Source organism: Mya arenaria, chromosome 11 (assembly GCF_026914265.1).
Source record: "Mya arenaria isolate MELC-2E11 chromosome 11, ASM2691426v1".
Taxonomy (NCBI): domain Eukaryota; kingdom Metazoa; phylum Mollusca; class Bivalvia; order Myida; family Myidae; genus Mya; species Mya arenaria.
In genome coordinates this window covers 18,897,463-18,918,417 of record NC_069132.1, presented here as the reverse complement: position 1 = coordinate 18,918,417, position 20,955 = coordinate 18,897,463, and the positions used below count along the sequence as shown (strand labels likewise).

Here is a 20,955-nt window from a genome sequence, read left to right as displayed (position 1 = left end):
GCACTTATAATACATGTAGGTGTAGTTTCTACCACACAAATAGAAGGAAATTGTATGTCCATATACAAATATAACGTCATCAATAATAAATATGTTCACTAAGACCGACAATTGCGAAATTATACATGTGCTTCTAGGCAACTATGGATTATAGGATATATGTTACAACCATTATTTTCGGCTCATCTAAAAGCCTCAATAAATAAAACGTCAAAACCTTTCAGATCTCCATGGTGCCCAATAAAGTAACGATTACTCTAGATACAATTCGTGAAAAGTGTAAAAGGCTGATTTGTAAGAGGGCTATGTTGATGGTCAGCTGTCAATAATATATTGTTATTTGTTAACATTGACCTTTGTTTAACTTGCCATTCCCTAGTACGTATATTTATAATGTAGTTTAAAGTGATTCTCTTATTCAAAATCAATACATACACATGTATAACAAACAACAATTTTGACTGATAAACCTTTAACTTTTTACTAAATAATGCCTTTATGAAAAATATGAATTACTTATAACAAGATTGTAACTGTGCATTTAATAGCTGAAAGCACAAACAATATTAAATGATTGGTGAATGCTAAAAGAATTACTGTGGTCTACTATAGCCTCATAAGGTAGAAATACCGTATTTTATGCGTATTTCTTTCAAATTCAACTTGGTATCCTTTATAAGAACCATTGTTTTCGACATTTATTTATCTTTTTGGAATATTAAAACAGTATTATTAATTGTGGTAAATCTTATTTGGGAATAAGAGTTCACTTTAAACAGAATTCAGCAGACACATAAGAAAAACGAAATGTACGCAATATCCACAGTGCCGATAAGTGATATATCTATACAGTGCTGTGTGGTGTTATTTCCCCCAAAAAATAACCATGTTAGAAACTCTTAAAATGCCCGTATGGAACTCGTTTTTAATGGTCACCACATTTTAATTACCTTCCATGTTGAAAACTGTCGTCTGTAGCATCATGGAAACCTTGTCTTGTGGCAATATTTAGAACACTAATTAATTATTTCTCGCTTCAAAGTTAACCATAAAACAGTTTACACGCAGCTTTCAAGAAATAATGCTTCACTCTCCTTAGAACAATTTAAAGATCGATTTGACTATTAACATAATCTGAATCACTGCTCACGAATTATCGCATATCCATACGCAATTATTCTCACTAAGCACAAAAGAATCCCTGCAAAAAATACATTTTTACTTAATTTTGTTTAACTGAGTTGGGAGAAAAAGCATCTACCATGGCCGAGATTGTAAGTTAGGTTCATACCGACCCTCGCGCAGGGCGAATGGAAATTTTTTATAGTCCATACAGTGTTGAGCAGTGAAATGTCCCCGCAGTTCTGAGCAATGTAATAACTCCAAAGTACTGAGCGGTGTAATGTCCCTATAGTGCTGAGCAGTGTAATGTCCCTAAAGTGCTGATGAGTGTCATGTCCCTACAATGCTGAACAGTGAAATGTCCCTATAGTGCTGAGCAGTGTAATGTCCCTAGAGTGCTGAGCAGTGTAATGTCCCTATAGTGCTGATGAGTGTAATGTCCCTATAGTGCTGAGCAGTGTAATGTCCCTATAGTGCTGATGAGTGTAATGTCCCTATAGTGCTGAGCAGTGTAATGTCCCTATAGTGCAGAGCAGTGTAATGTCCCTATTGTACAGAGCAGTGTAATGTCCCTATAGTGCTGAGCAGTGTAATGTCCCTATAGTGCTGATGAGTGTAATGTCCCTATAGTGCTGAGCAGTGTAATGTCCCTATAGTGCTGATGAGTGTAATGTCCCTATAGTGCTGAGCAGTGAAATGTCCATACAGTGCTGATGTCTCTACAGTACTGAGCAGTGATATGTCTTCACAGTGCTGAGCAGTGAAACGTCTCCACAGTGCTGAGCAGTGAAATGTATTCACATTGCTGAGCAGTGGAATGTCTCTACAGTGCTGAGCAGTGAAATGTCTCCACAGTGCTGACAGTGCTGAGCAGTGAAATGTCTCCACAGTGCTGAGCAGTGAAATGTCTCCACAGTGCTGAATAATGAATGTCTCCACAGTGCTGAGCAGTGGAATGTGTCCACAGTGCTGAGCAGTGGAATGTCTCCACAGTGCTGAGCAGTGAAATGTCTCCACAGTGCTGAATAGGGAAATGTCTCAACAATGCTGAATAGTGAAATGTCTCCACAGTGCTGAGCAGTGTAATGTCTCCACAGTGCTGAACAGTGAAATGTCTCCACAGTGTTGAGCAGTGAGGGTCTCTGTTAAGTCTCCACAGTGCTGAGCAGCGAAATGTCTCCACAGTGCTGAGCAGTGAAATGTCTCCACAATGCTGAACAGTTAAATGTCTCCACAGTGCTGAGCAGTTAATTGTCTCCACAGTGCTGAGCAGCGATTTGTCAGAAGCACAATTATATAAACACAACATGACACTATCTACTGACAGTTTGTTATATACATCGATATAGATACCTTATTTCATATTTGAATTAAGTGCTATTGCTAGTCAATCGGTGAAACTCACTGTCATCGCTTGAAAAACGCCCATAAACGTTTATAAACCAATAGCGTTTTTACGACTGCCGGCAAACGTTAACCCGTCCAGAAATAGCCATAAGCAACCCACGACGGTACATTGCGGAGATCTACGCGCTAACGTACTATTCATTTACGTCGACTTTGTTTATTTACTAATATTTTTACTTTTGAGATTTATCAATACATTGTACATGTTTTTGTTTGTAAATTTGGCAAAACTGGAATAGAACACACTCAGGTACGTTTTCAGCGTTTTTAAGTACAGCGTTTTATTATGAACATGTTTCAGCATTGTCTAAACTTTACCGAACATATTGTCAGGCTAGAAAGGTAATCAAACAATGCAGTATGTGTTGTGGATGCTGTTTGGAAATTAGATCTTATTGGACAAATAATTAAAAATATGACGTTAAGTTGTGTTTTCTTGAAATCCTACCGATTCTTTTATTTCCCATAACATGTGAGAAGTGAGCTCGGTGATCACTAAACTGCACTTACCACATATTAAATAAAAAAAATCATGATACTTTTCAGAGGATAATTGCATTAATCACACACGTTACGGTGACAAATACAGACGTTACTAACGTTATTGAAATGTTACGTTTTATATAATTATACATTAACTTTGGATATTTCTCAGTATCTCAGCGATTTTAATTTTTGCAATTCTTCTTTTACAAGCACACACTTTAAATGGAGCAAGACAAATAAAAATTGAAATCAGATTTCTCAGTTTTTGTATTTTTAAGATATTTTGTTTAAGTCTAAGTAAGTACAAAGCGACTTTGGGATATTGAAAAAAGTCAATGAAATATACTTCATTTTGAATTTAAATAAATGTCAATATAGATGTCAATGTCAAAGTATTTGCACAACATACTGAATTTGCATGACCTATAAATCACATGTTCCGCTATCAATCAAACTGTATTGATTTTTGATGCAATTATTGACATTAAGATGTGTTATCGCTGGGTCAAGCCTGTCAAAGCGGTGACTTTTTATACATTCATAGTTTTTGGCGTTTTCCAATGTATATTTCCTCGTAACCAATAAAGTGCAAACATGTCCTCGAACAGTTACAGTAAATATATCAAACACATTTGACGGTGTTTGACATCTACAGGTACACTTCAAAGCAGGGAAACATTCTATGTGTATGGTAATAACAACAGTAAAACACACGAACTGAACATTCCTCAAGGGAATGAAAAACTTGAACTATAGATATCTATTGTAAGAATGATGATGAATGCGCGGGGGTAATGGTCATTACATTATATATTAAACCATAGACATAGTCCTTGGAAACCTTTGTAGATACTTGAGACCCCAATTAATAATTGGTTAGTTGGCTTTACACGACCCTTGTTCTAAATGTGGGTCGGCTACATGTAGATAGCCTTTTGTGTGTTTATTCCTTTCCTTAACCCCAATTCCTTAATTATAAAAACAACTTAGACTTTTTTGTTTGCTGTAATTTCGCCACAGAAATAAGAAAAGAACTAAATAAAAAATAAAAATTAAACCCCATTCTCTACATGTTATGAGGAAATAAAAGAAGCCATTGGTTTAAACAAACACATTAGTTAACGATAGTAATGTGTCACCAAGCTTACATGTGGTCGACATTATCGCATTGTCACGAGTTGCTGTTATCATGCACATATTGTAAAGACAACAACATATATCTTTGAGTGTCAGCCAGTACTAGCGGTATCAGAACTTACGTCCATCATGAAAGACCCTATTCGATTTACTGTCGTTTTCAATTTATTTGAGGATTTAAAGATGGAGGGAGGAAGAAAAAACACCTAACAATCAACGTTTGTGCGGGTGGCGTTCATCTGTGTATATCCAACTTACAAACCATAGCAATTATCCCCCCACCTTCGGATATTATTATACTTTTATACTTATATCTCTATCTGCAGAGGAGAGATGATCGCCGTGTTCCTGTTGGCCGCCCTTCTGCCGCACATCCGGCTGGGTACAGCATACAGCACAGGGGCGCCTTCAGGGCAATGCGACAGGATGATTCCTGGTCACGGCGTCCGCCCCCAGATGGGCCCCGCCCCATACATTATCAAGTTCTCCCAGCCAACTTTCGGCTGTCCGGAAGACAACATCACAGGTACGCTGGCCAGATATATATGAATACATTAGCCCTTTAATATAAACATTGTCAGAGTATGTTTTAAGTTCTGGCGAGAAATCAGTTCCGATAATCACATACAACACAAAACAACAGGTACAAACGTCAGTTATTATGTACTTACAATAAAAAATAAAGGTTATTTCGTCAAATTTGGGTAAAATTCTTCCTATGATTTTGTTAAAAGTTCAGTTTATGCGGATAAAATGCCGTAAAATGAAACAAGATTCTTTGGATTTATCTCCTTTAAAATAAGCTAAGGGTTGCCAGGCATCCTTATGTTAAGATGGATGGACGAATTTACGCTATAATCATTGACTTCCTTCATTGATAGAAAACAAAATGTAATCAAACGCAATAGGATTACACTTTAGTTGGTACTGTTTATGAGTAAACGCATTTGTTCAACATGGCCCATCCCCAGTTGTTATTTAGGCCTATATACTGTATAAACATAGCAATAGGTACAGACACATTATGAGTAAGATGTTTACCAGTAACTCATGTCGTTCGACGTTACAAGGGGTTCAGTCACGATCAAAAACTTTGGACCATGAAACTACTATATACAGCACGTGCGAATCCGTCATAATGTTATATTTGGCCACAGCTAAGTGTACAATTGAAGCAAATGACCCATGGCAACACAGAACCCAGGTTCTAAAAATTGTTAAGGCCCTTATAACAGGATTAAGCACATTTTTTCTCTATAATTTGCGTAATATTTTCTTCTTTTAGAGTGTTTAGACTTTAAACTTTAAAATTCATATCTTTATGAAAACCACGATAATCTATTTTGTATATAGTACAATTAAGATTTAATTCAAAACTGTTTAAGTATAACCTTATACCTTTCCAATGAAGTTACATGGTTAGGATATTTGTTCTATTTATCCTACAGCTTTTGTTTTCATAGCTACCTTAGGAAGGCAATGTTTACTTTCAGGGTACAAAAAAGCGTTGGTTGGCTTATCAGTAACACACATAACGAATTGTTTTTTTTTAACATTATAGTTTTCTGTATAAAGGTTGTTTTGCTAAAATGGCAAATGAGTTCATTTTTGAAATGCAAGGTCAGACATTACTATTAAAATGTGATAATAATCCACATCCTGGTCTTAGTTATATTTTTTAAGACCTTTTGGAAAAAATGCTGATTTTTGAAATCCAAGTTGTTATTGCATGCTGTACAACGTGTGAGCAGTGTATTCATTATGAGAAACGCCATTTGTTGATTATTACGCTAACACACTGACATATATATATATATATATATATATATATATATATATATTTATTAGTTTCTAATGTACACATTGTTCTATGAAACCGGTGTTTATATCGATCTGGTAATTATATATTCTTTTATCGGAGCATTTCCTTCTCAATTACAGTAACGTTGTCGGGCGCGGGCGCGGGCGGGGCAACGTTCCGCGGTTTCCTGTGTGAAACGCGGCCTAATCCCGACCTGTTCTACACTTCCGGCGTAATTAATTTGCCGCCAAATTCCAACGAAACACACGACCTCTGTGGAGAGGTAAGTAAGGATTCGAAAATTCTCGGCAGTTTCCGTATTGGTTCGGAAAATCAACATCAGCCGAACGTGATCCGGTTGGTTAGAACTGCTGTCCAATGCTTTGTTTTATCTGGGTGGATTGAGGCAACCGCTTGTACTGTTACAGAAAATTTCAATAAAACTTAGTTTCAGTACATCCTTAATCATGAACGAGTGTATACCAATGACAAACATGTATAAACAAACATCAAGCGGCAAAGATTGATATCAATTGAAACAAATCTTGAGTTGGTTTCATTAACCATCGATCATGTGTCGTTCCTTGTGGTGAGTAGATGTTCCAACAGCTGTTTGAAGTTTGGCCTGTGTCTCTAGTCGAGCGACAACCTTCCAATGTTGATCTCTTGGTCTGAAGTGCGTTATTTATGAGATATGTTAATTAAAACTAATGCATATAATGTGCAATTATGTTGTCGGTATATTACTGAAATTGTATGTGATAAAGGAATGAAGTCTCTGAGTACCTTACATTCTGTAATATTTTCTGCTTTAATGTCAATCAATTATAAAAAATCTCAATTCTAGAGATAATCTCGGAGACCATATTCTCGTCTGAGCAAACATGAGGTAACAGCCTGCATGCGCCTGGCTGATAGTATGTGCGTGTATTTCAGTGGAAATCAATGCGTGCGCTGGGCTGATAGTTTGTGCTCGTGTATTTCAGGGGAGATCAATCACTCACAAGCAGGGTAGGGTTGACAAGACTTCTATCTCCTTTAGCTGGACACCGACCGTGGCACAGCCAGTATACATCGTGTAAGACATTATATATACTTTGTCTTTATATCTAATATAATACGATACATGTATTAATACATACTAGGGACAATATATGGGGAATACTTTTTTGCTTAGCTTGAGATAATTTGAAGTCAAGGTGTAGAACCATAATTTATTTATGCGAGAAATCAAATTGTCAACCTGAAGTGATTTTTTTTTTAATCTTTTTTATTCCCGTGACAGGTGCACGGTGGTGGCAAAGTACAACCTGTTCTGGGTGAAGCTTAGGTCCAACCCCATCACGTTCATGGAGCGGGCATGTGGCCAACAAACCCCTCCGTCGGGTGGCGGCGGCCAGCAGCGCCCAACAACAACTCCAGCTGCAGATGATAACTCCAACACAGCCAGTTCCAATACTGGTAACTCCAACATTGGCGGCTCGAATACCGGAACAGACACGGGGTCGGGTTCGGGTACCTCGGCTCCCGACAACAATAGTTCAGTGATGACAACGGTCGCAAACACCAACGAAAATACCGGAAATACCGGTAATAACGCTAGCAACTCGGCATCAACAGGCACCCTGCCACCGAACACGACGCCTGTAGGCCGGGGATCGTCTGTGGCGCCTGTGCTGGGCGGTATATCATTTGGATTTGTACTAGCATTGTTGTTTTGTTGAACATTTTCAGGAATGGACGGTGTGAAATGAACATTACTAATGGCACGTTTTATTTGATTTTTAAACGAACAAAAATGACCAACAGCTTCGGTTTCTCATGTAGAGAGCACTACTTTAAACAGATTACAGTGCAAGCAAGCAGCTACTGCTTTAAGGACTGATCCAAGCTGAAGATAACCAGGAATACCATGCAAGGCGCTTACAAAATAGTGTTTTATTTTTTTTACTCTGTACAGAGAACTGTCTTACATGTTTCGCTATTACATTTTGCTATATTTGTAAATAAAACATATGAAAACGCGGACTTTGTGTTTACAAAACGCGTTTAGGATCTTAGATAATAGAACAGTTTGTAGAGAAGGGTCAATATTTATCCATATAATGCTAGTGTGTTCGGGACTTAACCAAGTTTTACGAACTCTTTGGCTCAAAAAGACAGAAGTAAACGTCACTCAATCATATAAATATGTTGCTACGGACCTTCATATCAACAACGTGATGAAGTATTTCCGATGTAATATCTTCCATTCCCTTCCTGCTAACGTATATGCAATTATCCTTAAAACGTATAAAACCTTATGAAGACAGAGTGCGTTGTTGTTTAGATCAGGGGCGGTTGCAGGATTTGACGATAGGGGTAGGTGGCATAACTTGCATTGACTTACGCCCCTCTTTCAGAACCGCAATTTATTTGCTTAGAAGTGTTGGAAGGGGGATTTGGGTGTACTTACAATTTCTTGTGTGGTGCATTTTTGCCATACTTATTTACTTTTTTCTCCAATATCGAAATTGAAAGTAAACTTTTAGAATTTAAGGGGGTTGAGGGAGGTGGGGTGAGGCGGGTGCGCCCACACACCCTGGATCCGCTATTGTAGATAGTCAAGCACTTTGACTTAAAATTCTAATTGCTGTGAAGCTATCCTTTCATATAAAGTTTCCTCAGCTCTGAAACAAACCTAACATTTACAAAGGTATACACGCAATACGATTGCTAAAGGCCATAAACTTTCAAAGTATTTTGTAGTCCAAGGTGAGCCATGTATCATTGGTGTGATTTCAAGAGCCATGTTCATGTAGACGTGTCCGCCTTTTTTAAACCGCATAAATAACACTTTGAAAATAAAATGTATTTTGCAGAGAAAACGGACAAGTCAGTTTAGATTTTGACACACTATTGAAGCATGCGATAAGAAAACAGCAATTACCTGAAGAAGGAACCCTTAAACACACAGACACATGTACGCACACACACACACACACACACACAAACACACACACGCACGCTCGCACGCGCGCGCACGCACGCACGCATGCACACACGCACACTCACTCACACACACGCACGCACGCACGCACGCACGCACGTACGCACACACACACACACACACACACACGCGCGCACAAGCAAGTACAACCTCTCCCCCACAAATAATGACTAATATTTCCACACAGTATATTTGTGATTCTTGATATCGCCAAACAATCACATTACGACATCCTTAGAAGATACTCTTCAGCGACCTCACGAAATACGACAATAAGCCCTTGACTCAAATAGAAGCTTTTGCACCTTACTTAAACCAGTAGATAGGGGCATACATCAATCTGAGACTGTATGTTGCTGTAATACAGTCTTCCAGCTAACAACACACTACACCTTTTACTGTAGGTGGTTGGAGACAAATATTCTGTCGACTACCTTTCTTTCTCATAAATAAATAACTCACTGAAGATACTTAGAAAACAGTTGTATTTATTTAACAAGTAATTTCGAAAGAATAAAACTATTTGATACAATATTAAATCATAATACCAATATCAATACATAATCATATGAGAAAGATGGGACTCAACCATAAACAATTAACAAAACACGCATAACTTGATACAATATCGCTAAATCAGACGCATTAATTTGCAGCAATAAGTAACTGGATAATGATTTCAAATATGTTAAATTCAATCAACATAAACAGTTAGTGCCATGCATATAAGATTTGGTAAAATCGGTACAGTCAATTATGCATATACATACATCTATTTAAAGCTACTTTATGGCTGCGAGTTATAAGGAGATCGTGTACATGTGAACGAAATGACAACATACATTGATTGACCTACTACGGTCTCTTTTGGAAGGTGTCGAAAGCGAGAGGATAAATTATTTGCTTCATTTGAAGTTCGAGGTGCTGAGTGCCCATCCGCACTGGGCGCAGTAATACGAAAGCATGTAGAAGAACTCTGCGAAGGGGACCGGGTAGCCCATGTGATGGGAAATGGTTAGACAGTCGCTCACAATGAACAGTGAGGCGCCCACAAATCCCATGAACACTGCACGGTCGCTCGGGTTCTCTTCTAGGGCGGAAGTTGCCTTCCAGCCCACCAGGAATAGGGGCACGAGGTACACGAGGAAGAAGAGTTCCATACCAATGGCATCTGTCGTGCCCCGGAGACAGAGGAACGTGTTCACGTACAGGAGTCCGTAAAGCCACGTTACGCTGCTCGACCAGCCCCGGTGTCGCCCGTCCACCTCTATCGCCATGAAGTAGCACAGATATATGACCATGTACCCTAGTCCGCCAACGAACATAAGATATGGGATGCAGACGAAAATGTCGGCTAGGAACGACATACATAGTCCGGCCAGAATGAGAAAACTATAGGCGTCCTCTGGACACAGCGTCTCCTGGTTAATGGCCCGCGTCTTCCGGGGAAACTGAGCCCGTGTGACCACCACGTAGCCAATGAGCGCCAGAACCGGAAGTACCTTGAATATGGTTCCAAGAAAGGTTCCCGGCTCGTAGGGCTGCAGCAGGAAGAAGACTGTGGTGACCACGAAGGGCAGCAGGCGGATCTTCTGCTGCCGGTCAAAGACAGACAGGGCCTTGTGTACCACTTCCATCTTGTTAGAGCGTCGGATGGGAATTGATTTTACGTCCTGAAATACATGGTGTGCTTATTACAGTGTGTGTATACCACGTGATAAATTAGCTCATATATGCTACGTCGGAATGCAACATTTTGCTTAAAATGAACACTTAAAACAAAGATAGTGAAGTTGCCTTTGTTTAAAGTTTTCATTCGAAGCAAAATATAACCTTCCAAATAAGCATTTATGACGCAATTTATCACGTGGTATACACACTGTTTTCATATAGTTCATAGCTTCTTTATGCACCAGTCAATTGAAACCACGCCCCTCCCCCCCAGGTCCCTGGGTATACCGGGGATAGCCGAGGAAAAGGGTCGTGTTTTAACCTTCCAGGTGGCCCCGCAGTGCCGGGTGAATGCGTTTTTTTTGTCTTCGCGCCAAAAATAGCGGGGAAAGGGCCTTACCTAGGGTCCCTTGGGTGCGGGGGCATTTCGCAGGGATTTTACCAGCAGTTCGTCCACGTAGTGCGGGAATCTTACTCGAGCTTGGGTGGACCGGTAGTCAAAGTCCCCGCTATTCTCCGGACCTGGGGGCATGGTTACAATTGACTGGTGCAATACGCGTTCCAATTGCATGCAAATATATCGAACATTTGGTGTAAATATGACCTTTTATGGATCAATAGAGCTGACAGTATGTAAAGTACTTAGTTAAGTATGTATTTCAGTTGTATTCAATGCAAATGCACACTGTTTAAGCTTAATCGGTGGCTTATTGTATATAAATAGAGCTTTAATTATGATTGAGTATGATTCTTTAGACATAGTAGTATAATGATCAGAGTATTTGCATACATGTATGACCTTAATATTTACTGCCATGTAGAGTCATTGTACTTAAGATCACTGTGACAATTTTCACCAGCATGCTTTTATTCCGTATTTACTCACTGCCTATGAACGCTTTAACTTTTCTGCTCCAGTATAAATAAATAAGTATGGACGGACATCTTGAATGTTAAAAGTACAAGAAGTTCGAGTACTATTGTTACGTGTTACTTAAAGCTAGAGATATATTATCATCGTGTTACAATATGTTTAGTTTAATGACATAAATTTTACAAAACTAATTCTGAAATCCATTGTTAAACTTCGCATTTCAACATTTTAAGAGCATACTTAATTGTTAAGGCTACATTAACAAGATCAAAGTAATTTAAAGTGATAACGGACATAAGGTTCAAATTGAACCCATGATAAATGGTGTTTAGATACTTGCATTATCTAAATTCCCGGATTTGAGCTTAAACCATGCATTTAAGAAAGGCCACTAACGATATTCGAGATTGAAATATGATGTACATGTAGCTGCTGATTCCTGCGTGACCGATTGTTACTATAAATTGGTATACTGACACTGACATGCTATGCTGTTATGCTATTTATTATATATGCATATAGAAATAGTTAGCATGAATAGTTATACATGTATATACATATGCATATCTCCTTAATGGAGAAAATACAGATTTTGAATTGAATTGTTGAACATCTAAAGATTTGTAAATTAATGTCAATTAGTATGTTAGTATAATGTATTAAATGAATTCAAACAAGTATATCTAATCCGTACACTTACACTATTTCTTTATCTTTAACACTTAAGAGTTTAAAAAAAACAACCTTGCAATAAACGCATGCAGCTGTCAAGGACAAAACAGGACAGACGACATGTCTCGCCAATCAATACAAATAACAGCGTTAACATGTAACACAATCATTTACAAAAACCTCGAAACAGGCTTACCTGCTTTAACACTAGATTCTCCTGTAAATAAGTCCTGTTAATATGACTCTATCAGCCTATGAATCCATTATTAACATTTTATTCATACGATACCATCCATATAGCTTAACCACTTTCAAGTACTACGGTATCGTTATAAATAGCAGTGTGGCAGTCAAAACGACTCGCTTGGTTTACAAATAATGTATTTTTCCACTAAGATCGATACCGCGTGATATTCAGGCTGATGGCCTCTCAGAAAAAGCAACAGTAAATTACAATATTCACAGAGCTAAGCACATTACTTCCAGTAGCTGGAAGTCCCAGCTGAGCCAAGCAGGAGTTGTGTTGTTATCACAGTAATAAGTGATGGTATAATAATGACAAACACATTGCAGTGCGCCCACAATTCACGTAGTTATGAAGCGTTATTATGATCACAGTTGCTTCAATAGGTGAACCTGAAGGTTTTGTCTTAAGGATTTATTTCACAAAATTCTACAAGATAAGAAATATGATGGTTCGAATAAGACTAGATAAAAAATTAAATGAAGCACCAGACCATGATACTTCGCGTACTTTGATATACACTAATAGGAGTTCATACATTTGACATAAAACAAAATATACAAGTACACGTCAATACCTTATTATATCGATCAGTGTTTCAGTATGTTTTATTGTAAACTTATTTCAGATTGTGTGTTGTACTTAAAGAAAGGAGCAACTGTGCCCCAAAATACGTCGACATTATCATTGATCCTCTGAAAGGAAGCGTTATAAACCACTTGTCTATAGCAATCAGGAAATCTGACATGATAAAGAGGAGGGCGCCCAGACAGCCCATGAGGGACGCCTTGCTCCCGTCCGTCTCGTGCCAGGCCATGGCCCTCCACGCCATGGTGAATATGAGCACGCAGTACAGTCCCACCAGGACGCTCATGACGTATGAGTTAAACAGTGGTTGTAGGAAAAGGTAGACGTCCAACCCTAGCAAAACAAACACTTCTTTTGTCCGGCTAATTTTGCCCATGTCTTTTAAACCATGAAGGTAGAACATGTGGCCGACGGCGAACGCGAGCAGTCCCGGTATAAACATTGTGTGCCGCCACACCAGGCAGATATCACCCACAGCCGAGGCCGCCAGCCCAAATAGAAAGTTCCTCTGTCGGTCGTCCTCTGGTACCAGCGAATCTTTGGTCGGTAAACCTTTGAAGTCCATTGAAGCTGATACAACGTAGAATGCAAGACTGGCAATGGGCAGAAGTTTGAAGAAGGCGGCCCCCAGGGACTCGGTAGGGTGACCGGAAATTGGCATGTACAGGATATAGTAGGCGAGCCAGGTGGCCGCGAACGGGATCAGCCGCAGCTTTTGATCTCGCGTTAGGTCTGGCATCAAATTCTTTGGAATCATTTTGTGTTAGTATCTGAAAGAATAAAGTACACCGGTTCGATAATAAAACTAATAAAACAACATATTAGATAATGAAACCAATGAAACAACTGGCTATATGATAAAACAAGAGCTGTCACAGAGACAGCGCGCTCGACTATTCCGTCGATTTTCAATGTAAGGATTGAAAAGTTTTGGCGAAAAATGGATCACTGTAAACTAAGATTAGATTTCAATGCAATATATGATGTATTTGCTGAGACATTATCATAAATGTGGTTACATGCAAAATTTAAACCAGAATTTCTAAGTCCAATAATAAAAGGCCATTATTTGCCAAAAACAGTTATCTAACTTGGATATTCAAGTAGGTTGGGCGGTTGAGTACAATTGCATAAAGTCTCAATGCAGTACATAAAGTAGTTGCTGAGATATTAACCTATGTGCGCTATCATGCAAAACTTTAACCATACTTTCTAAGTCGCCTAATAAAGGGGCAAAAATGATATAATATGCAAGATAGAGTTATCTTTCCTGATTAATTTAGAAGGTTGAATGGTTGGGAGCCTGTGTATGAAGTTTCAATGCAATACATGATGTATTTGAATTTCAATGTCAAATAAAAAAGGGCCATAATTTGAATTAAATGCAAATTAGAGATATCTTGCTTGGTTATTTAAGTAGATTGGATGGTTGAGTACCATTATATTAAGTCCCAATGCAATACATCAAGTAGTTGCTGAGATTAACCTTTGTGTGCTTACATGGAAAACCTTAACCAGAATTTCTAAGTCAAATAATAAAGGCCCATAATTTGCATTATATTCCAAAAAGTGTTATGTAACTTCATTAAATTAGTAGGTTAGATAGTTGGGAATACATATCTAAAGTTTCAATGAAATACATGATGCATTTGCTGAGATATTGACCTAAATGTGGTTACATGCAAAACCTTGACCAGAATTTTTTAAGGCAAATAATAAAGGCCCATTATTTGCATTATATGCAGACAAGCTTTATCTAACTTGGTTAATTAAGTAGGTTGGATGGTTGAGTACCATTGTCTAAAGTCTTAATGCAATAGATCAAGTAGTTGCTGGGAAATTAACTTATGTGTGCTTACATGCAAACCCTTAACCAGATTTTCTAAGTCAAATAATAAAGGCCCATTATTTGCATTAAATGCAAACTAGAGTTATCTAACTTTATTAATTTAGTAGGTTAGATAGTTGGGAATACATATCTTAAGTCGCAATGTGCAATACTTGATGTATTTACTGAGATAATGACTTAAAGTTGCTTACATGCAGAACCTTAACCAAGGTGTGACGCCGACGCCAACACCGACGCCAACGCTTGGATGAGTAGTATACCTCTCCATATTCTTCGAATAGTCGAGCTAACAATGAAACTACTGATCCAATAATGGTAGATCGTGAAACTGTTGGTTCGATAATGAAACTGTTGGTTCGATAATGAAACTGTTGGTTCGATAATGAAACTGTTGGTTCGATAATGAAACTGTTGGTTCGATAATGAAACTGTTGGTACGATAATGAAACTGTTGGTTCGATAATGAAACTGTTGGTTCGATAATGAAACTGTTGGTTCGATAATGAAACTGTTGGTTCGATAATGAAACTGTTGGTTCGATAATGAAACTGTTGGTACGATAATGAAACTGTTGGTTCGATAATGAAACTGTTGGTTCGATAATGAAACTGTTGGTTCGATAATGAAACTGTTGGTTCGATAATGAAACTGTTGGTTCGATAATGAAACTACTGGTTCGATAATGAAACAACTGGTTCGATAATGAAACTACTGGTTCGATAATGAAACAACTGGTTCGATAATGAAACTACTGATCCAATAATGGTAGATCGTGAAACTGTTGGTTCGATAATGAAACTACTGGTTCGATAATGAAACAACTGGTTCGATAATGAAACAACTGGTTCGATAATGAAACTACTGTTTCGATAATAAAACAACTGTTTCGATAGTGAACTTATTGGCTCGAAAATAAAACTGCTGGCTAAGAAGGTCGATTATGAAACTGCTGGTTAAAAAAGGTCGATAATGAAACTGCTGGTTCGATTATGAAACTGCTGTTTTGATAATGGTCGATAAGTAATATTCTGGTTTAAACTTATTCATTAAAAACCATTGTGAAACAAGTTATTATAACATTATGTTAATCACTCTCGTTTGTACGATGTCACGTGAGAGGGTGACTTGTGTTGTTGGGAACTGAAGTACATGGTGACAACAAACCACTCAAACTCATCTGCACCGAGGCCGGGAACCGAACCTGCGATGACTAGATGGGAAGCGAGTGCGTTAGCCACTGCGCTACCTGGACAACTGGCTAATAAAACTTCTGGTTCGAGAAAGTTCGATTAATATGTTCGATAATGAAACTATTAGTTCGATGATGTTCGATAATGAAACTACTGAATTGATAATGATTCTATTCATGTAATGATCATGAATGTTCTGGCCTTTTATTAAAGTAAAAACATATTCATTATTTCATATTCCAACTGCTTACAAAAACAGTTTTCAAGACTTTCGATGGTTCCTACAATGCCTTCATTTTGATAATGAAACACCCTGTAATGTAATGTAAAGTACAATTGAAATTCATACCTTCGTAATAACAATTTTCCTGTGAACTATTTAAAACACCGACTTGTACAATACAGTTATATCATTCCATTGATTTATGATTACACGAGGGAGGATACATGATCAGTCCGGTTTCAAGGCCGAGTAGATTATCTCGTGCAAAGTTCATTCTCGGTTACATTCCACTATACTCCTCAGTCAAAAGTAAAAGAAACAAAAACAAGAAATTAAAAAAACGAACAAAATGAAGCAATTCAATTTCCAAATCAACATAGACCATTATACATATAGATTATTTTACACTGTGTGTACAAAAAGAAACATACTTATATAGAAATGTGTTCTTTAAACTGATAACGGAATATGCAACATTTGCTTCCCCTTATTATGATAACCAGCTCCAAACATTCATATTCACATACTAAAACATACGCCAATGAAATGAAACTAACGTATCAATACATACCAAAAGCACCGTCGATTCCTCCGCAACGATCAAACACAGAGATCACGTGGCTGTTTCATGGAGACGCCTGGATGGAAATTCAATAAAATTGTGCATTGCGTACATGCATATTTCTGTAACTGCTGCACTGCTGCATGGAGGAATTAGCCAGCTAATGCTTTATCATATTTAAACTTGCAATGCCTCTCGATGACATCTTCTCAATAAACATCGACAATTATATATGTTTCAAAAATCATTCACCAGAAAAAGGTTGTTTCCAACACCCGCAACATTATAGAACATGATAGAATGAATTAACGAGATAAATAATAGTTTGGTTTATACTAGTTTATACTTATTTATTGCCATGACACTAGCCGTAGCATTACAATACTGATATAAACAAATTATTTAAACGTTTACATCATATTTATAAACGGTTTTTCATCCACCCCAGAAAAAACCTAAACATTCGTCCAACGCCCTTGACATAAGAAAAAATGTAGAGCATAAGGCATATTTTAACGCAGTATCCATCCATAGTACCTACCGCATAAGGCCGGTATTCCACGTGTACGCATTATCCAGCCATAGTTCGCACCCGAATGAGGTCGGCATTCGTCCAATGTTCCTAGTTTCTACCATCCCTCCCAACCCAAATGTTCTTAGCTTCTACCATTCATGCCAACCCATCCCTCCTCAATCTCCTACCATCCCTTTTTAATCTTTTACCATCCCTCCTTGTTCTTTTACCATCCCTACTTAAGCCTTATTTTCCTAGCTGCTACTATCCCTCCTCAATCTTTTACCATCCCTCCTCAATATTTCACCATCCATCCTCAATATTTTACCATCCCTACATAAGCCTAGTGTTCATAGCTGCTACCATCCCTCCTCAATCTTCTACAATCCCTCCTCAATCTTTTACCACCCCTCCTCAATATTTCACCATCCATCCTCAATATTTTACCATCCCTACATAAGCCTAGTGTTCATAGCTGCTACCATCCCCTCAATCTTCTATCATCCGTTCTTAATCTTTTACCACCCCTCCTCAATCTTTTACCATCCCTACATAAGCCTAGTGTTCATAGCTGCTACCATCCCTCCTCAATCTTCTACCATCCCTCCTCAATCTTTTACCATCCCTACATAAGCCTAGTGTTCATAGCTGCTATCACCCCTCCGCAATCTTTGACCATTCCTTCTTAAGCTTTATAGTTCTAGCTGCTATCACCCCTCCTCAATCTTTTACCATCCTTACATAAGCCTTATGTTTCTAGCTGCTATCATCCCTTCTCAATCTTTTACCATCCCTACATAAGCCTTATGTTTCTAGCTGCTATCACCCCTCCGCAATCTTTGACCATCCCTTCTTAAGCTTTATAGTTCTAGCTGCTATCACCCCTCCTCAATCTTTTACCATCCTTACATAAGCCTTATGTTTCTAGCTGCTATCATCCCTTCTCAATCGTTTACCATCCCTTCTCAATCTTTTACCATCCATATATAAGCCTAAAGTTCAAAGCTGCTTGCATCCCTCCTCAATCTTTTACCATCCACCCCCAATCTTTTACCATCCCTACATAAGCCTAATGTTGATAGCTGCTTGCATTTCTCCTAAATCTTTTACCATCCCTCCCGAATCGTTTACCATCCCTACTGCTAGCATCCCTCCGCAATATTTTACCATCCCTCCCCAATCTTTTACCATTCCTACTTAAGCCTAATGTTCCTAGCTGATACCATCCCTCCTCAAGCCCATTGTTTCTTTGTACTTTCATCCCTCCTCAATCTTTTTACCATCCCTCCTCAATTTTTTTACCATTCCTCCTCAATCTTTTACCATCCCTCCCCAGTGCTATCATCCCTCCTCAAACCCATTGTTCCTAGCTGCTTTCATCCTCCTCAATATTTTAACCATCCCTCCTCAATCTTTTACCATCGCTCCTCAATTTTTTACCATCCCTACTTTAGCCTATTGTTCCTTTCTGATATCACCCCATCTCAAGCTTCTGCTACCCCTACCTAATCCTTGGTATAAGCTAGGAACTTTGTACCTGAGGGGAATGGTAGAAGCTAAAAACTTTGGGCCTAAGGTGGGTGGTAGAAGCTCAAAACATTGGGCCTAAGGGGGGTGGTAGAAGCTAGAAATTCTTGGTCTAAAGGGGTGGTAGTACCTAGAAACATTGGACCTAAGGGGGATGGTAGAAGCTAGAAATATTGGGCCTTAGGGGAATGGTAGAAGCCGGAAATATTGGACCTAAGTGGGATGGAAGAAGCTAGAAATTTTGGGCCTAGGGTAGATGGTAGAAACTAGAAACTTTGGGCCTACGGGGTATGGTAGAAGCTAGAAACTTTGGGCAAAAGGGTGATGGGAGAAGCTAAAAACTTTGGGCCTAAGGGGATTGTAGAAGCTAGAAACATTATGCCTAAGGGTGATGGTAGAAGCTAGAAACTTTGGGCCTAAGGGAGATGGTAGAAGCTAGAAACTTTGGGCCTAAGGGGGATGGTAGAAGCTATGAACTTTGGGCTTGAGGGAGATGGTAGAAGATAGGAACAATGACCCTGAGGGGGATTGTTGAGGCTAGGAACTTTGGGCCTGAGGGGGTGGTAGAAGATAGGAACTTTGGGCTTGAGGAGGGATGGTAGAAGCTAGCTGCAACGTACTTCATGCAACACTTACTAGATGAAACAACGCTTTGTTTCCTTACATAATGTTATACGAATAGAAAAATATCTCTACATTTTTTATTTGTTTTAGAGTTCGTGATTATTAGATATATAGGTGATCGTTGCGTTGGTGCAAACTATAAGTTCAGTTATTCGTGTGAATATAGTGACTGTCCTCTATATAAATCAAACGTGTGTGTGTATACATATTTATACATAACGAAATTTTCGATCATTAGCAACCTTACTATATATAAACATATATATATAATAAGGTTGCTAATGATCGAACATGTCATAATGGGCCAATACAAGTGTCGGTCTTCTTACTTGCACAGTTGTCGCCTGCTCGATCGACCATGATGAGTCATGGACGGAATTTACCGTTGTAGAGCTGACGACACAGTACCAAGAAAATCGTAACATTATAGCTGTACTACGGAAATCAAGCAAAGCTCGTTATTGGTAACATTCGTTCATTGATTGTGTGATGTCTGGCTGCTGTGACGACTGTGTGATGTCTGGCTGCTGTTACGACTGTGTGATGTCTGGCTGCTGTTACGACTGTGTGATATCTGGCTGCTGTTACGACTGTGTGAACTCTGACTGCTGTTACGATTGTATGATGACTGGCTGCTGTTACGACTGTGTGATGTCTGACTGCTGTTTCGATTGTGTGATATTTGGCTGCTGTTACGATTGTGAGATGTCTGGCTGCTGTTACGACTGTGTGATATTTGGCTGCTGTTAATATTGTGTGATGTCTGGCTGCTGTTACGAGTGTGTAATATTTGGCTGCTGTTATGATTATGTGATGTCTGACTGCTGTTACGACTGTGTGGTGTCTGGCTGCTGTTACGACTGTGTGATGTCTGGCTGCTTTTACGACTGTGTGATCTCTGGCTGTTGTTACGACTGTGTGATATTTGGCTGCTTTTACGACTGTGTGATGTCTGGCTGCTTTTACGACTGTGTGATATTTGGCTGCTGTTACAATTTTGTGACGTCTGGCTGCTGTTACGATTGTGTGATGTAGGCTGCTATTACGACTGTGTGGCATCTGGCTGCTGCTACGACTGTGTGATGTCTGGCTGCTGTTACGATTGTTTTCCATTTTGGACTTTGTTTGAAAAATGTGTATTCTGTGTCAACATATTAACACCATTTGTCTTTTTTTAAACCATTACTCGTATATCCGTTTATCGTCAACCAGTAGAAGGAGAACATTGATTTTAACATTCAGTGTTAACCAACGGAGACCTTTGAATCGTTTTTAAACTTTTTATTGTAAAAATTATCAAGAAAAACTCTAAATGGAATTCAATATTATTTCAGTTGGTCAGTACGTTACATTATTTACACAGTAAATCGTCCTATGCTCTACATGGATCAATGGCTTTCTCAATTGCGCCATGAACCGTATGATTATACATACTGTCGAGTAGTATGTACATTGCCTGTCCTATTATTGAAAGT

General features: G+C 38.6%; 3 protein-coding genes across 6 annotated transcripts in view; 1 reads left to right on the top strand and 2 right to left on the bottom strand.

Annotated features, from left to right (window-relative positions):
- LOC128207591 (putative defense protein 2) overlaps window positions 1-7,973 on the top strand; it is a 35,512-nt gene extending 27,539 nt beyond the window's left edge. For 2 of the 3 annotated variants that reach the window (XM_052910627.1, XM_052910628.1), the window contains 4 exons: window positions 4,479-4,678; window positions 6,094-6,236; window positions 6,940-7,031; window positions 7,239-7,973. In XM_052910627.1, coding sequence (XP_052766587.1) covers window positions 4,479-4,678; window positions 6,094-6,236; window positions 6,940-7,031; window positions 7,239-7,677 — 874 coding nt within the window. In that variant the 3' untranslated portion in view covers window positions 7,678-7,973. Of the gene's footprint in view, window positions 1-2,641; window positions 2,780-4,478; window positions 4,679-6,093; window positions 6,237-6,939; window positions 7,032-7,238 lie in introns of those variants that run through there. The other variant, XM_052910629.1, reaches the window with a different exon arrangement.
- Window positions 7,974-9,408: 1,435 nt separating this feature from the next.
- LOC128209953 (lysoplasmalogenase-like protein TMEM86A) lies at window positions 9,409-12,598 on the bottom strand. Its single transcript, XM_052914226.1, has 2 exons — window positions 12,356-12,598; window positions 9,409-10,615 (listed from the first exon to the last, which is right to left on the bottom strand). Exon 2 carries the CDS (start codon window positions 10,577-10,579, stop codon window positions 9,848-9,850), a length of 732 nt encoding a protein of 243 aa, XP_052770186.1. The 5' UTR covers window positions 10,580-10,615; window positions 12,356-12,598; the 3' UTR covers window positions 9,409-9,847.
- LOC128209954 (lysoplasmalogenase-like protein TMEM86A) lies at window positions 12,524-16,918 on the bottom strand. 2 transcript variants are annotated; one of them, XM_052914228.1, is made up of 2 exons: window positions 16,825-16,918; window positions 12,524-13,761 (listed from the first exon to the last, which is right to left on the bottom strand). In XM_052914228.1, exon 2 carries the CDS (start codon window positions 13,746-13,748, stop codon window positions 13,023-13,025), a length of 726 nt encoding a protein of 241 aa, XP_052770188.1. In that variant the 5' UTR covers window positions 13,749-13,761; window positions 16,825-16,918; the 3' UTR covers window positions 12,524-13,022. The 2 variants fall into 2 exon arrangements, with proteins under 2 accessions (XP_052770188.1, XP_052770187.1); XM_052914227.1 differs by lacking the exon at window positions 16,825-16,918 and adding an exon at window positions 16,380-16,513.
- Window positions 16,919-20,955: the final 4,037 nt, after the last annotated feature.

What these genes read in the sequence shown, in the direction of transcription:
- LOC128209953 (XM_052914226.1), bottom strand. Translation starts at nt 10,579, where the DNA reads ATGGAAGTGGTACACAAGGCCCTGTCTGTCTTTGACCGGCAGCAGAAG.
- LOC128209954 (XM_052914228.1), bottom strand. Translation starts at nt 13,748, where the DNA reads ATGATTCCAAAGAATTTGATGCCAGACCTAACGCGAGATCAAAAGCTG.